General features: G+C 42.8%; 2 protein-coding genes across 2 annotated transcripts; one reads left to right on the top strand and one right to left on the bottom strand.

The window, feature by feature from the left end:
• The first annotated feature begins 80 nt into the window (after positions 1-80).
• LOC130117915 (mitochondrial folate transporter/carrier-like) lies at positions 81-5754 on the top strand. Its single transcript, XM_056286179.1, has 7 exons — positions 81-466; positions 641-791; positions 2353-2438; positions 3023-3177; positions 3683-3796; positions 4069-4214; positions 4675-5754. Exons 1-7 carry the CDS (start codon positions 268-270, stop codon positions 4799-4801), a joined length of 978 nt encoding a protein of 325 aa, XP_056142154.1. The 5' UTR covers positions 81-267; the 3' UTR covers positions 4802-5754.
• A 182-nt stretch (positions 5755-5936) lies between these two features.
• On the bottom strand, positions 5937-14619 carry LOC130117916 (collagen triple helix repeat-containing protein 1-like). Its single transcript, XM_056286180.1, has 4 exons — positions 14467-14619; positions 7433-7651; positions 6808-7024; positions 5937-6255 (listed from the first exon to the last, which is right to left on the bottom strand). Exons 1-4 carry the CDS (start codon positions 14572-14574, stop codon positions 6113-6115), a joined length of 687 nt encoding a protein of 228 aa, XP_056142155.1. The 5' UTR covers positions 14575-14619; the 3' UTR covers positions 5937-6112.
• Positions 14620-14726: the final 107 nt, after the last annotated feature.

Raw genomic sequence — 14726 nt, 5'->3', positions numbered from 1 at the left:
TGATGTGACGTAGTAAGACCCGTTGCATTATGGGATTGCGTTGCGTCACGCAAGTCTCAGTGGTAAGGTCAAGTTAGTAATGGGTGTATGTTGACGCACTCTAACCGCATGTCGGAGACGTGGGTCATTTGAATCCACGAAAAATGAAGAGCTTACGCAAAATGAATACCGTCAGTACATCCGATTTATGCCTGACAATGTGAGTGCCATGCCATCACGTTTGCTGTTGAATAACATCGCTAGCCGCCGGAGGAAACCACGTTAAACATGGGGTCTGCTCCGAACCACAGTGGCGTTGCAGCAACAGAATCCTCCGTCCACCCTGGCTCTAATTTCCCCATCGCGGGACATTTTAAGCATGTCTTCAGCCACGTTAAATTGGAGAACCTGGCCGCAGGACTCAGCGGAGGAGTGGTGTCGACATTGGTGCTTCACCCACTGGATCTCGTGAAAATCAGGTTCGCAGGTGGGTGTACCGACTTGTGTCATGTTGTTTCTGCCACATGATCCACATGCTGCACTCCACTTGGAGGCATTTTTGCTCAAGCTGCCTGTCAGTGTTGCATGTGTGACGTTCCAAAAGTTGGCTCAAATAAATGTTGACATGCACCAATAATGCTCTTTTCTTATCTTTATGCAGTAAGTGATGGGCTGGAGTTGAGACCCAAGTATACTGGCATTTTGCATTGTATGAAATGTGTCTGGCAACAAGAGGGGCTTAGAGGACTGTACCAAGGAGTGACACCAAATATTTGGGGAGCTGGAGCATCATGGGGTCTTTATTTCTTCTTGTAAGTATGGCCAAGTGCACTGTATATATATATCATACTGCTTAAAAGGCTACTATGACAGAGACAGCACTCCGATGTCTTTCATCTCTGGTTTTTCCTTTCCATATTTTGTCCTGTTTCTTTTCTTTATAAATACTACCAGAAAAAGTGTAACAAGTAGGGGTTAGCAGTGAGCAATATGATAACCTTACATCATGTTTCAAAAATGTGTTAATATTTGCTTTCATGGAGTGTAGGTATTGTAATTATGTGGTACACCACAATCTGCCGATGCCAAACGTACACCCATAACTTGCTCCACAGCTGTTCACTTCACATTCCCTTTCCCCACTTGGTAACAATTCTGCCAAACTATTGCCCGCAATTATGTTTAGGCAATGTAGATCAAGATAAATGAGTTTGATCTTTGATCATTTTGACAACTTTGCAAGACAGCTCTCGCTTGCAAAGGCTTGTAGGTCATGATAGCCATTTAAAAAGGCCAGACTTGGTCACATATCATGTACAATGATAGACGTTTCTTTTTTTCCAGTTTGTAACCACATTTTACCAAAACGATGTGTGTGAAGTTCAAGATAAGCATGCACCTTTTTTTTTGTAATAACAACTGAATGGGACATGATGAATGCAACAACACAATAAGAATTTGTTATAAAATGGTTGTAACTCACTTATCTTTAACAGGTTTTCATCAGCTAAATGTGATACTTCTCATTGTACCTCTATTTATTTATTTAGTTTTTCTGTTGACTTCAGGGGAAGAGCTTAAAGTGAAAACCTCACTTTTAAAAGCACCATCTTTTTTTTAAATACAAAGGCAGAAAAAGTTCTCAAGTAATTTACTGACTCTAACCATTTATCTTAAGATTTAATAAACAAGTTAACCATTTTTTTTTTTAAAAAAAGACAGTGTAAGAATCGTCATGCATGTGAAGCCAGTTAAAATACATTCATAACCAAGTGGCAGCAGTACAGGCTTGGTGGAGCTGCTGAAAGCATATCAAGAATTCCTTGATCCAAATGAGCCATTAAGTAGCTATATCGAGGTGAAATCTACTCCACAGTAAGGTGTACAGGAATGTTAAGCATTGCAACAATGGACGGCAATTGTTCATCCATTATCATAACCGCTTATCCTGCTCCCAGGGTCGTGGGGATGTGCTGGGCGGCAGGCGGGGAGACACCTTGGACAGACTGCCAGGCCATCCATGTCATTCAACATTTACCACTAGAAATTCAAAAATAATTTTTACAAATTTTCGTGAAACAGATCTTAGCTTGTTATTGGTGCTATTTATTCATAGGCTAATCTTTATCAATAACGATAATATAAGAATATCCAAGCCGCTTACCCTGCTTTCAGGGTCGCGGGATGCTGGAGCCTATCCCAGCAGTCATTGGGTGGCAGGCATGAAAACCAAGGTCACCTTATATCATGTACAATAAATAACAAACAACAAAGTTCAATGGAGCCAATAATTTTGTCTAGCAGTATGTGCTTAACCCATGACCGTGTTTTTGTATTTGAGGTGTCCTATTTCCCATGTTATCTCCTCTACAGTTACAATGCCATTAAAGCATACACAAAGGAAGGTCGTCAAACAGAACTGAGTGCCACAGAACATCTGGTGTCAGCCGCAGAAGCAGGTTAGTTCTACTTTTATCCGGACACGGCTGCGCCACTTACACTGATAATCAATGTTGAGTCTACAATAACAGCCAAATACTACAACTCTGACTTGGCTGTGACTGATAGTGAACAAGTCAAATTGATCTAATTTCTCCTCTATTCATTATGGCCTAATGCAGTCACATGCATTGGTTTCCTGCATGCCTTACCCAGAGGGTGGAAAGCCTCTCAAAAGCTTAACTGGTAAAAACTGGTAAAGGCACAAGGGAGAGTGACCTCTTTCTGTCATGGCATGTAATTCTCAAGTGACATTTATCAAATGTAATAAGAAAGACATGAATGTGGGATCTGAGTTTGTCACTTCTTCACAGTACCTATTCAGAAAGGCAAAGTTGGTTCATATGTGATTAACCCTTACCTAATGTAACTCCGGCACAGCACAGATAGTTAATGTGTCAATTAAGTTGACATTATTTAGGCCCCCATGTTGCTAGATGTGGTCTTTTAGTGCTATCATACATCACAATGCCTGCTTCTTTGTCACCTATTTGAATAAAGAAATGGATCTATGTAATTTCATGCTTGCTTCTTCTGTGTCAAGGAATAATGACACTCACCCTAACCAACCCAATATGGGTGACCAAGACCAGGATGGTGCTACAGTATAATGCTGATGCAGCCAGTAAACAGTACAAGGGTATGTTTGATGCACTGGTCAAGATCTACCGCCATGAGGGAGTACCTGGACTGTACAAGGTGAAACGTCAATCTAACGTGATTACATCTTCTATAGCAATACAAATAGGGTATATTTAGCTAATACCACATAATACTGAAATGCAATTGTAAAGAGAGGTTTCAGGTTTAAGCTGCCACTGTCCCACCACAAGAACTAGTCTTGCATCAGACAGGTTGTCATTTTGCCATGTGGGGTTGCAGTTAAGTGAATTACCGCCAGAGGTCTCTACTTCTCCATGTTGTCATGAAGCACGCAGTCACTGGTGTGTTAATGCAACGCAATGTTCAGGATTTATTGTAGCGGCTTCATTAATACCGTGTAAATACATATGGAAGATATGAGTTCAATTAATATCACAGTTGTAAGTGATGGTTTGTTGAAAGGGTCTGTGAGGATCGAGCATACCATCTTATGTGCTGGAGCATCGTTATTAATGCTTTATATGCTGTCTGTAGATGTTTTACATTGAATTGCGGGAATGTGCCTGACACAAATGGCTAACAGAGCATATGCATGTTAAAGGGGTATATCCCTGGCCTGTTTGGAACGTCCCACGGAGCGCTGCAGTTTATGGCCTATGAGGAGCTTAAGAGAGACTACAACAAATACAAGAAAATGTCTTCGGATGAGAAGCTGGTGAGTCATTAATCCCATAAACCACCAACAGTCTGGAAATTTACTCACTCTTTGATTTACCTCACATATGACCTGTGGCATGTACAACATATGCTTCAAAAATTGTCAAATTAACAATGAATCCACAACGGATGAGCAGTAATTGGCAAAATCAACTCAACGGTTTTTCGACCCTACACTGTTCACTATTCGGTTCTCTCTTTCTCGTGATGTTTGATACATGCGCTCACACGCCCTCCTCACATTGCCCCCCCCCCCCCCAATCAATGCAGAATCCGCTGGAATATATCACAATGGCAGCGTTATCCAAAATATTTGCTGTGGCTACAACGTACCCATACCAGGTGGTGCGAGCTCGCCTGCAGGACCAGCACAATAAATATCGTGGGGTCACCGATGTCGTTAGAAGAACATGGAGGTATATTACCTGTCTACTCACACTGCCTTTGCTCATACTTTGAATACACTTATCCCAAAGTAATAAAAAATAGATTTCATGCAAATTAGTTGAATACATCAAACATAGATGAGACATCCTTTTTATATTTGAAAAAGACTGCTTAAGGAAATAAGAAACCGCTCTGATATGAACACTGGTCTTCTAAGAGGAACAATTTTGAGATGCCCTACTTAAACTCCTACTCTGATGTTTCTATTAGATACAGTTGATGTTCAGTTTTACTTTTGAAGTACGCCTTTTGTTGTAGCATGATATTAATTAGATTCATTAGCATCTCCAGACTTCACACAATCTGTTTGAAGTTTTCCCGGTGGTCCACTGGGACCAGGTGGAGTAATTACCTTATGGAGTGTTATTATTGGAGTAATTACGGTATTGGTATTGCAGTATGGTTAATATGTTTTCACTGTCTTCTCAGGAATGAAGGCGCCGTGGGGTTTTATAAAGGAATCATCCCCAACCTGATCCGCGTCACTCCGGCCTGCTGCATCACCTTTGTTGTGTATGAGAATGTGTCTCGCTTCCTCCTAGGGGAAACCTCCTAGGGCCTGAGAACAAACCATGGACAGCAACAGGGACATCAAATGGACGCTGACATGGGTGCCACAATGATGGATGCACAGAGGAAAAAAAAAAATCAATATTGCGTGAGATATTCAGTCGCACCAGGACTCAGGAAGTTGATAGTTACGGAAACAGTTTTCACCGTGACACCTTCAAGACTGAATGAAGTTGAATAGCGTACGGTAGACTTTTCTCTGAACATTAATTTGGGATTGTCAGTGAAGTGTGGCAGTGTTCAGCACAGGCCACAAGTGTTAAAGACCACTATCCGCCTGCTTCGCATTGCAAAACACTCAAACTCTGGGCAGAAGGATGTTGTTATAAATATCAGGGCTCACAGGAGACTGCAAAGATGGTCATCTTTTTCAAATTTTTTGAAGTGTGTTTAAATGTTTCACGCTTACTTCGACAGAATAATATCACGTTGAATACATAATGTGTATTCTGGTGGGCTGGAAAATGGGAAGCAAGCCAAAGCGCACATCGCTCTCACCGCACTTAGCAGACATCTTTTGTTCTCAGGTTATCAGTGGCATTTATAAGTAATATTAGTCAATTCCTAGTTAAATTATTGTTGTTTTTGAGGGAACAGCATCCAAAACAAAATGCTTGGAGGTGGTGCTCGAGCTCAACATTTTAGAAACTTGATATAGGAACAATTTCAATTTCATTCATTTTCCACAGAATATTTTTTCTTTTTCTTTTTTTTTGGTGTGGAATGTCTTCTTTTTTTCTCAAAACAAACTTTGCGCTTGCATTGTTATTTCAGCAATTATTTTTTTAGATTCTAAACTGACCATGTCAATCATTTCTCGATTCTCATGTTTACATGCAGTTAATAAAAGTGCTTTGAAACGATTGCTGCTGGAAATGCAAAATTGCAAATTGTAATGCACTTTTGATGTTTTGAATGACACAGAAATTACAAGGAGCCGCAAATGAAATTTTTACAAAAGATGTCTTTATTAACAGTAATAATGCATATGCCATGTATAAACAGATCACATTCATTGCATACTCAAACAACAGTATTTTACCACAACATAAGTTCATTGTTTACACCAACAGTACCCAGAAGCAGAAAGACTACAGTACAGAATTTGTTATTCCTGGTAAATAAAACAATACAGTACCTCTTGTTTACCAGCCTGTCAGCCACTATAAAATCAAAAGAAGACATTCAAGTTAACTCATTGACACTTGTTATACTTCACCCAACCAGACCTTATCATTTCGGGTGGCCAGATGACACACTGCGCCCCGTGACCGGTCCCTCCTCTTGGCGAGGTTCTTTATTTAGGCAGTTCCTCTATGATAATCCTGGATACTGAGTTCCATCCAGTGGATGCGTCACCTCTGGGGTAGTCGGCGCAGGTCCCCACCCAAATAGCCACGTCCACCAACCCTGCTTTGATGCCCTCACACATCCCCTCCACTGGGCAGATGAGGAAACAACAAAAAAAAAAAACACAAGTTTCAAAGCAGAACAAGTAAAACTATGTGAGCACAAAAACTGCCTGCCAAGAGGAGAGGCGCTAATTGCTTTATTTTCTGCTGCTGTGGTTGACTTTCCAGCCTGTGTAAAACACCAGACCGGGATGGAAGTGTGCTTCTTAACTTTACAATTTGAATGCTGCTGTATGCAAACACACAGGCAGAGCTTTTCAGGCAGCTTATAACAGCTTCTGCTGTTGCTACATGCCCAAAACAATTGTGGTGACTAGACTGTTCCTATAAGAAGGAAAAAAGTGAACAAGCTGCATTTGAAGTCCGGCGTCATCACTGGCGTTTCAAATTGGGGGAAATTCTTGTTTCTGAGTAAGCAGTGAGTAAGGTTACTGGCACAAGAACACACTAAATATCGGCGAGCTCAAAAAGATGTTAACCCCTGAGCTGCTGATATTACATTTGTTGTGTTGCTGGTTTCTCTTATATGATTTGGACTGGACAAAGCCATGGACCTCACTTGGTTCTGCTTCAGTCCTACCTGATGAAGTTCTGTGTATGTTGATGGTTGAGTTGAGCTCCGGGCTGCCTTGGTCCAGGTAGATGATGGACTCAATGGGTAGAGGCCCGGTGCACTCCGCCCCGTTGAAAGTGAAGTACCACCTCTGGCAGCAGGCGTTCTTACATTTGAGCCTAAGGGAACCACTGAAGAGCACCCTGAGAGCGCTGTCTGAACGTAGCTTGGTGAATGTGCAGTCCTGCAACACAGGGAAAGACAGGAATCGACACCGGACGGAGCAAGGATGCAAGCTCAAGAAAAACAGCAGTTGCCTGTGACTCAGTACACAGCTTGTATTTTTACGACTTCTGGTCAAAATATGGCAAGCATGGACAGTTTTGCACTTGAGGCTTAACAATACAAGCAGGGGGCTTATAAAATTTGCAATCCTGCAAGAAATCCACAAAAAAACAGCACTTTTCACCGAAATGCAAACAGTTATGGAGGCAGTGTGGTTTCCTTTACACTTCAGCAGGGCATATGTTCTAGTGTGGTTCGGTGGCAGATTTACAATAGTTGTGTTTTCCGTGAAGAAATACCTGCTTGCATCGTACACCTCTTTCCCTCCCAACCTGTGGCGCGCTGTGTATAATAACAGGACACTTACAGCTATCTTTCCCAGGTCGATTCCATAGTTGAGCGAGTTCCAGGCGCACTGTTTGTAGTTTGGTCTCCAGGGCTCCTCGAAGATCTCACTCACACATTCGCCTTTCTCCCCCTTCGCACCATCACGCCCTGGGATGCCCGGGGTCCCAGGGATGCCATTGCTTCCAGGGTTGCCCTCTCTGCCAGGGACACCAGGGGTCCCCTGAAGGCAGCTGCCATACTGAAATTAACCCAGAGAGAAGAGATAAGGTGGAGGGAGAGGAGGGGGTGGATAAAAGGAAGGAAGGAAAAAGAAGGGTGCAAGAAGAAAAGGAGGAGCACATAGCAGTGTCTAGGGTGTGTGTGCATGTGTGGATGTGCAAGCACATGCATGTGCGTGTCAGACGCAGCCTCTATTTATAAGCTTACATGTTCTGTAAAGACTTAAAATGACTGAAATACTACTGTCCACTCACCTATCACCAAGGTAGATTTTACCGACGACTTGTATAAACAAACAGCTGGCTGGTTGTGAATGTGACGAGTATGAAAACAGATGTGATTGACACTAAAACCAAGGTGTTGGCTACGGCATTAGGCCGTAAAGTACGAGAGTGTCGGACCATTATGTTCATAGAGACTTGACGAGAGTCTAAAAAGGGGGGAGATGCATGGTCAATGTTTGGACACATCTCTCAGTTTGATTCATTGGCCTGCCAAGTCCGTCTGGCTATGTTTACACAGACTCTTACTCAAGCTGAGTCAAACACACACACACACACACACACACACACACACACACACACACACACACACACACACACACACACACACACACACACACAGAAAGAAACAGGCCTCCAAGAGCAGCCCTACCACACACAGAGAGGCAGACACAATGCCGATAAAACATGTATTTTTATTTGGGTCAAGTCTGAATCCAAAGGCAACATTCTTAGACGTGCAAATAGCCTTACGAGAATACAACAAAAAGCCTACAATTTTGTCCAAGTCATAAACAGTGCACGGCACCCGGACTTATGTTTGAATAGACATAGTTCCTCAAATATGAGCCTTTTGGGTTGCAACATTTTAGAATGAAATGAAATAAAAATAAACCCAAATTATCTGATTTCACTGATAAGATGTTTATCTTTCAATTTCCTTGAAAGATGAGCATCCACTTATCGGTGAAATCCAACACACACATTCCCATCGAAGCGAGACAAATGCAAATTAATACTTTCAATATAGCCTGATTTACTATTTACTCTCCAACAACATATCCAGCTTTTAAAGGTGTTTAGGCATTGCTTTCAAGCAACTTCCGGTGACTCTTTGAAAACCCAAAGGAATGGCCTAAACAAATCAGGCCTTTAGAAATTGTTTGACCATCTTCTCCATTTCTGACCTGCTCAATGATGTTGGAATTAGAAGATTGGTCATTGTGTCTTTAGCTGACCCAGGATCCCCTTTTTGTAATAACAATATAAATAAAAGAATAATAATAATAATAATAATAACAACTATTTATTTATATAGCAATTTTCAAAACAAAGTTACAAAGTGCCTTACAAGACAAAAAAATTAAGTGCACGTAGTAAGTGTTAGTTAATAGGTAATAAGGCCTTTATAGGTCCTTAAAAAGGCTTATTATCGTTATTATGTGTTAATAAGACTAAATAAGTGTTAATAATGGCATTATAAACACGTTTTCGGCCACTAAGTGGCGCTATCAAAATATGTAAAACCTACTTTTTCACACTCGTCTTAGGTTGTAAATACAATCTGCATAAGTTATTGAAATAATTTTGATAGTCCACAGAATGCAAAAGCTATGACTTTTATAGCCTTATTACCTATTAACTAACGCTTGTTATAGCTTTATTAACACATAATGTATTTTATATGGACTTATAAGGGCCTTATTACCTATTAACAAACACTTATTACATGCACTTAATGTAAAGCGTTATCATATATCGTGATAATTGTCTCTCCTTCTTTAGAGCTTTCTTGAGTTTTGATATTTCTTTGTGCAGTTTCTATTTTGCTCTTTGTGGTTGTTTTTTGCCCCTTCTCAGCGTCAGTCTACAAATAATCATGATGATGGTAGCTGTAAATCCAATTATCACACGTGCTTAAACTTACACACGTGACACACACATGCGTTGATACACACCCACACGCACATAACCCCACAAATATGCGCAAAGGCACACAAAAAAAATGTTGCGATTCGTTCCAGCCTAATCTCATCTCACATTGAAGCCTTAACAACGTTATTTCCCTGCATTTTAAGCCTTTTATGAACTGTCTGGAGTGGTGGAGGTTCCTGTGCCCCCCCCCCCCACCCCCTCTCTCTGCTTTCGTGGTGTTGCGCAACCGTCCTCATCTTGCACTTCCGTGTCCTAAATCCCTCCCTTGGATCACCGGTCCTTTCTTTTCCCCAAACTGAGACTGAGACGAAAGCTCCCTTCGCTCTCTCCCTCTCTCTCTCTCTCTCTCTCTCTCTCTCTCTCTCTCTCTCTCTCTCTCTCTCTCTCTCTCTCTCTCTCTCTCTCTCTCTCTCTCTCTCTCTCTCTCTCTCTCTCTCTCTCTCTCTCTCTCTCTCTCTCTCTCTCTCTCTCTCTCTCTCTCTCTCTCTCTCTCTCTCTCTCTCTCTCTCTCTCTCTCTCTCTCTCTCTCTCTCTCTCTCTCTCTCTCTCTCTCTCTCTCTCTCTCTCTCTCTCTCTCTCTCTCTCTCTCTCTCTCTCTCTCTCTCGCCTGCCCTGTAATTATGGGAGTTTAAACGCCACCCGTTTCAAAGATTCAGTCCTCAATTTTTTTGGCAATCACTTCAGTCGCTCTATTTGTTAAGCCGGAAAGAGTAATGACATATTTGATCTGTGGCATGGCGGGGGGGGGGGGGGGGCAGGCGACTAAGCGGTTTGGCGAGGTGGTATGGGGTGCGTTGACCAAGCCATGGCAGCACGGTGGTTGACTTGGGCCAATCTACGGTTCACCCTTAACTATGTCAATTACCGGTGATTTATTTTACATCTGTATGTAAAAATGATGGCATTTTGACTTTGGGTTCAGTGCCGAGTTAAGAAGTCAATGTTCCCCGTTGATTTCCCTCACAGAGATAAGATATTCGGTACGATGCTTAACGGAGCCTACAATTCACATAGACCTTTATCTAGCCATTGGTTAAGGTCATGCTCACTTTTTGTTTTACCAAAAATACAAATCAAAACTTCGTCCGGAATGTACTGATAACACTAGCTGTCGGAAAGAGGTTGGTTTGACTGATGGTTCACGGCTGTCGTAAAGTGAGTTGTAAGATGGGGAGAGAGTAAAAGCTGCACAACCGATTGTGAGACTATTATTTACATATTATATACAATTACACTGAATAAACAATTACAAATAATCACAGGCTTGCACACCCCTTAATTTTAATCACGTGCCAGGTAAAAAAAGACAAATGAACGCCACCAACATAATAGATCTTATATAATTAATTGATATAAGCTTTTCAATTATGACTGTTTTATGCCACTGACTTTTCATGAGGAGTTTTATTCCAGCGAATTATAAACAATTGCCTTAAGCAGTAGTTTATAATATAAACAACTGTTATAAACAACTGCCTTAATCAGTTGTTTATAACTCCCTGTGAAGCAAAAAAAAATTAAGTTTATCTTGTCATGTTCATGCAGAGAAGTCTTGCCTTGTCCTTAAGCAAACACTGATGCCAAAGGGACCTGGGTCTGGGATTGTGAGCATACGTAGCTACTTTGTTGTTCAGCATACAGCTGCGTAGGAGTTAAGGCAAATGGCCAAGAGTCAACAAGAGTATAATAACAAAGGGCTCTCGCTTCCTTTGCAAAATCAAATGCTGAGTGGACCGCCTGGGGTAAGGGAGAAAAATGTCTGGTTCAGTTGATACGAATCTTGAGAATGCCAGAGTCGGCTATGAGAAGAGAACACAGAGAAATATAACATTAAACTTCAGTAAACTATAACATCATCTGTTAAACTTAGCTGCCGTAACAAGAACGTCTCTGTGAGGAGCCATCGGCCTGTTTAAAGCTGCAGTAGGTAACATTAAGCATTCCAATGCAAATCCTTCTGCTTCTCTCGCTGCTGCCTCGTATCACTCCGCCGAGCCCCTCCCACCAAATGAGTTCCACACCGCTCTTCAGCCGCTCTTATACAACCAGGAAATGTCAAAGCGAGACCCCTGAAACTTGTATTGTAGTTGATAATCTGTCCATGTAAAAAAATATTTCCCGCGAATCTCTCGGTTACACTACCATTGTTGATGTGAAGTAACCATTCTGAGTTGATCTTGTTGATTTTTAGGGTTAGGACTACAACCACAAGCGACCTGCGGGGCAGGGTGGAGGAATTATATTTCAATTCACTTGAACACAATTCATTGAAAGCTCACCGCCATCGGACCAGCTACGGGGTGGAGGAATTGATCGCGTGCGTCTGTATTTGTAGAACGGCCAATAGGAACGTCCTCTCTCTGAACTGACCCGTGATTGGTTAAAATCTTCCCTCCCGGGCTAGATTTTCTAAAGCCTGAATACAGAGCCAAGAGGAGGTGCAGAAGTCTAATTTTCTCTCAGATCATCTCATCTCTCATCTCATCTTCAGCCACTTCTCCGGGGTCGGGTCGCGGTGGCAGCAAGCTAAGTAGGGCACTCCAGAGGTCCCTCTCCCCAGCAACACCCTCCAGCTCCTCCTGGGGGATCCCAAGGCGTTCCCAGGCCAGATTGGACATGTAGTCCCTCCAGCGCGTTCTGGGTCTACCCCTGGGTCTCCTCCCAGTTGGCCGTGCCCGGTAAACCTCCAAAGGAAGGCGCCCAGGAGGCATCCTAATCAGATGCCCGAATCATCTCAACTGGCTCCTTTCGATGCGAAGGAGCAGCGGCTCTACTCCAAGCTCCCCCCGGATGTCCGAGCTCCTCACCCTATCTCTAAGGCAGAGCCCAGACACCCTACGGAGGAAACTCATTTCAGCTACTTGTATCCGCGATCTCATCCTTTCGGTCACTACCCAAAGCTCATGACCGACCATAGGTGAGGACTGGAACGAAGATTGGCTGGTAAATTGAAAGCTTTGCCTTCCGGCTCAGCTCCTTCTTCGCCACAATGGTCCGGTACAACGTCCGCATTACTGCTGATGCTGCACCAATCCGCCTGTCAATCTCCCGCTCCATCCTAACCTCACTCGTGAACAAGACCCCGAGATACTTGAACTCCTTCGCTTGAGGCAACAACTCATTCCCAACCCGGAGGGAGCAAGCCACCATTTTCCGGTAGAGAACCATGGCCTCAGACTTGGAGTTGCTGACTCACATCCCAGCCATTTCACACTCAGCTGCAAACTGCCCCGTGCGTGCCGGAGGTCGCGTCCTGATGAAGCCAGCAAAACCACATCATCTGCGAAGAGCAGAGATGCAATTCTGAGGTTCCCAAAACGGACACACTCCTCACCTGGGCTGCTGCGCCTTGAGATCCTGTGAATATCACAAACAGAATCGGAGACAAGGGACAACCTTGGCGGAGTGCGACACCCACCGAAAACGTGTTTGACTTTGTGCCAAGAATACGGACACAGCTCTGACTTTGGTTATACAAGGACCGGATGGCATGATCTCTCAGATCACTTGAATTACAATATGCTGAAAGGTTATTATCAAATTTTTGCCCAGTGACGCCATAAAAAACTGCCTACCCCAGCTTTAAGAGATTACATGGCCGCGCTGGAGCCACCTGATCCACTCTGGCGGAACAATGATGTCTGACATCATCCCATCGTGGGAAACTGGAATAACCGAAGCCTGTGATCAAATTATAAAATTACGAAGTGGCATGCATATTATGCTGTAATAGACCTGGAATGTGCTCTTTTGGAAATTTTGGTGAACTTCCAGACCCACTTGAAGGCAACATAATGTGAAAAGTGCCTATCGAAATACTCTACCTCATGTTTGGAATGAGCGAATAATTCTTCCAGTATGAAAAAAAAACAGTTAATGAAATGTCTGATTTTTTTAGGGATTGATTTGAATGTGGCGACCATTCAAAATGGGCGAATGAATGGATTCTCTGTCTACTTAGCCACACAGCTGACTTTTAGATTAACTTCCAGTCTGGTCGGTTTATAGCGACTGCTGAGGGTACACATTCTACCCCCAAATGGATTTTTTTTTTAATGACAGACCAAAGCTGAAATTCAAGCATAGAGGATGGGTTCCCTCTTAACACCGAGGGATCATTAGTATGTCATGCACCATGGTCAACAGGGCCATTTGAAAGCGTTCATAGAGCAAGCAGAGCAAAGACAGAAGATGAAGGGATTTAAGTGCTTGAGTGGATAGATATATTTAAGTGTTTAACTGAATGGATGGATTTGTTTATAGGCAAATTTAATTTACAAATTGAAAGAATGCAGCATTAAATATCACGATTACCAAGTTCAAATAAGTAGATCTTGCTTCCTTTGACCGAGTCGTGTTGCGTTTTCCCCCTAGGTCGTCTCAGTGCACTTGGTAGTGCAGATGGTGACATGCTTTTCATTGCAGCCTCCATTTCCTATCGCACTATCCAAGTTGTAGCCTATTCGAAATGTTGGCTGTTCACTTTTAAGTGAAATGAAGACAACTCTGCGCAACAGATGTGTGAAAGTAACGTGGCTTATAAAAATCCGTATCATCAAGCCCCCCCCCCCTGACAGTTCTACTCGACCGATGAGACAGACGATCAGAAAGACAAAGAAATAAGTAATCCGACATCTGTTCTGATTGGTGTTCTGTCCGGCCCATTCACACTTATGGCACATTAACAACAAAATAGCCTACCAGTTGCCCATATGCTGCGAAAAAATCCCAAAAATGGCAAAAATGTTGCCCAGCGTTATTTGATGCAACGTTATTTCTACAAAAAAGAAAAAGAAAAAAGGCAAGCCGGTTTTACTTATCTCCCCAACGCGACATACCTATCTCTTGCTGCGTAAAACGGAGAATCAGCTCCTCGACTTCTATTCATCCGTCTTACCTTGTCAAACTCAGCATCCTTTCGATACCCTCGGTTTCTCACCTTTTCCACTCCGTAAAGAGGTGAAATCAGGCAGGTGAGAAGCACCAGGCGTGCAGCAGGAGACATCACGTCGTCTGTCCCTTCCAGATTAAGAGACTTGAGACTCCAGCCGGCCGGTTTTCTCCCAAAGAGGTGTGGTGGCAAACTTTGCATCCCCTAAAGAATACGTATCCCAGCCCAGACACCGGTGTCACGGAAACGCGCATGCGTTCACCTTT

The sequence above is a fragment of the Lampris incognitus genome, chromosome 9 (genome assembly GCF_029633865.1).
Source record: "Lampris incognitus isolate fLamInc1 chromosome 9, fLamInc1.hap2, whole genome shotgun sequence".
Classification (NCBI taxonomy): Eukaryota; Metazoa; Chordata; class Actinopteri; order Lampriformes; family Lampridae; genus Lampris; species Lampris incognitus.
The sequence above is the reverse complement of the archived record's forward strand: the minus strand, read 5'-3'. Positions and strand labels throughout refer to the sequence as shown.

Coding starts and splice junctions, on each gene's coding strand:
- LOC130117915 (XM_056286179.1), top strand. CDS start 268: ATGGGGTCTGCTCCGAACCACAGTGGCGTTGCAGCAACAGAATCCTCC. Junction 792..2,352: donor TGGGGTCTTTATTTCTTCTT/GTAAGTATGGCC, acceptor TCTCCTCTACAG/TTACAATGCCATTAAAGCAT. Junction 2,439..3,022: donor GGTGTCAGCCGCAGAAGCAG/GTTAGTTCTACT, acceptor TTCTGTGTCAAG/GAATAATGACACTCACCCTA.
- LOC130117916 (XM_056286180.1), bottom strand. CDS start 14,574: ATGTCTCCTGCTGCACGCCTGGTGCTTCTCACCTGCCTGATTTCACCT. Junction 7,025..7,432: donor TCGACCTGGGAAAGATAGCT/GTAAGTGTCCTG, acceptor CCTGTGTTGCAG/GACTGCACATTCACCAAGCT. Junction 6,256..6,807: donor CATACACAGAACTTCATCAG/GTAGGACTGAAG, acceptor TCATCTGCCCAG/TGGAGGGGATGTGTGAGGGC.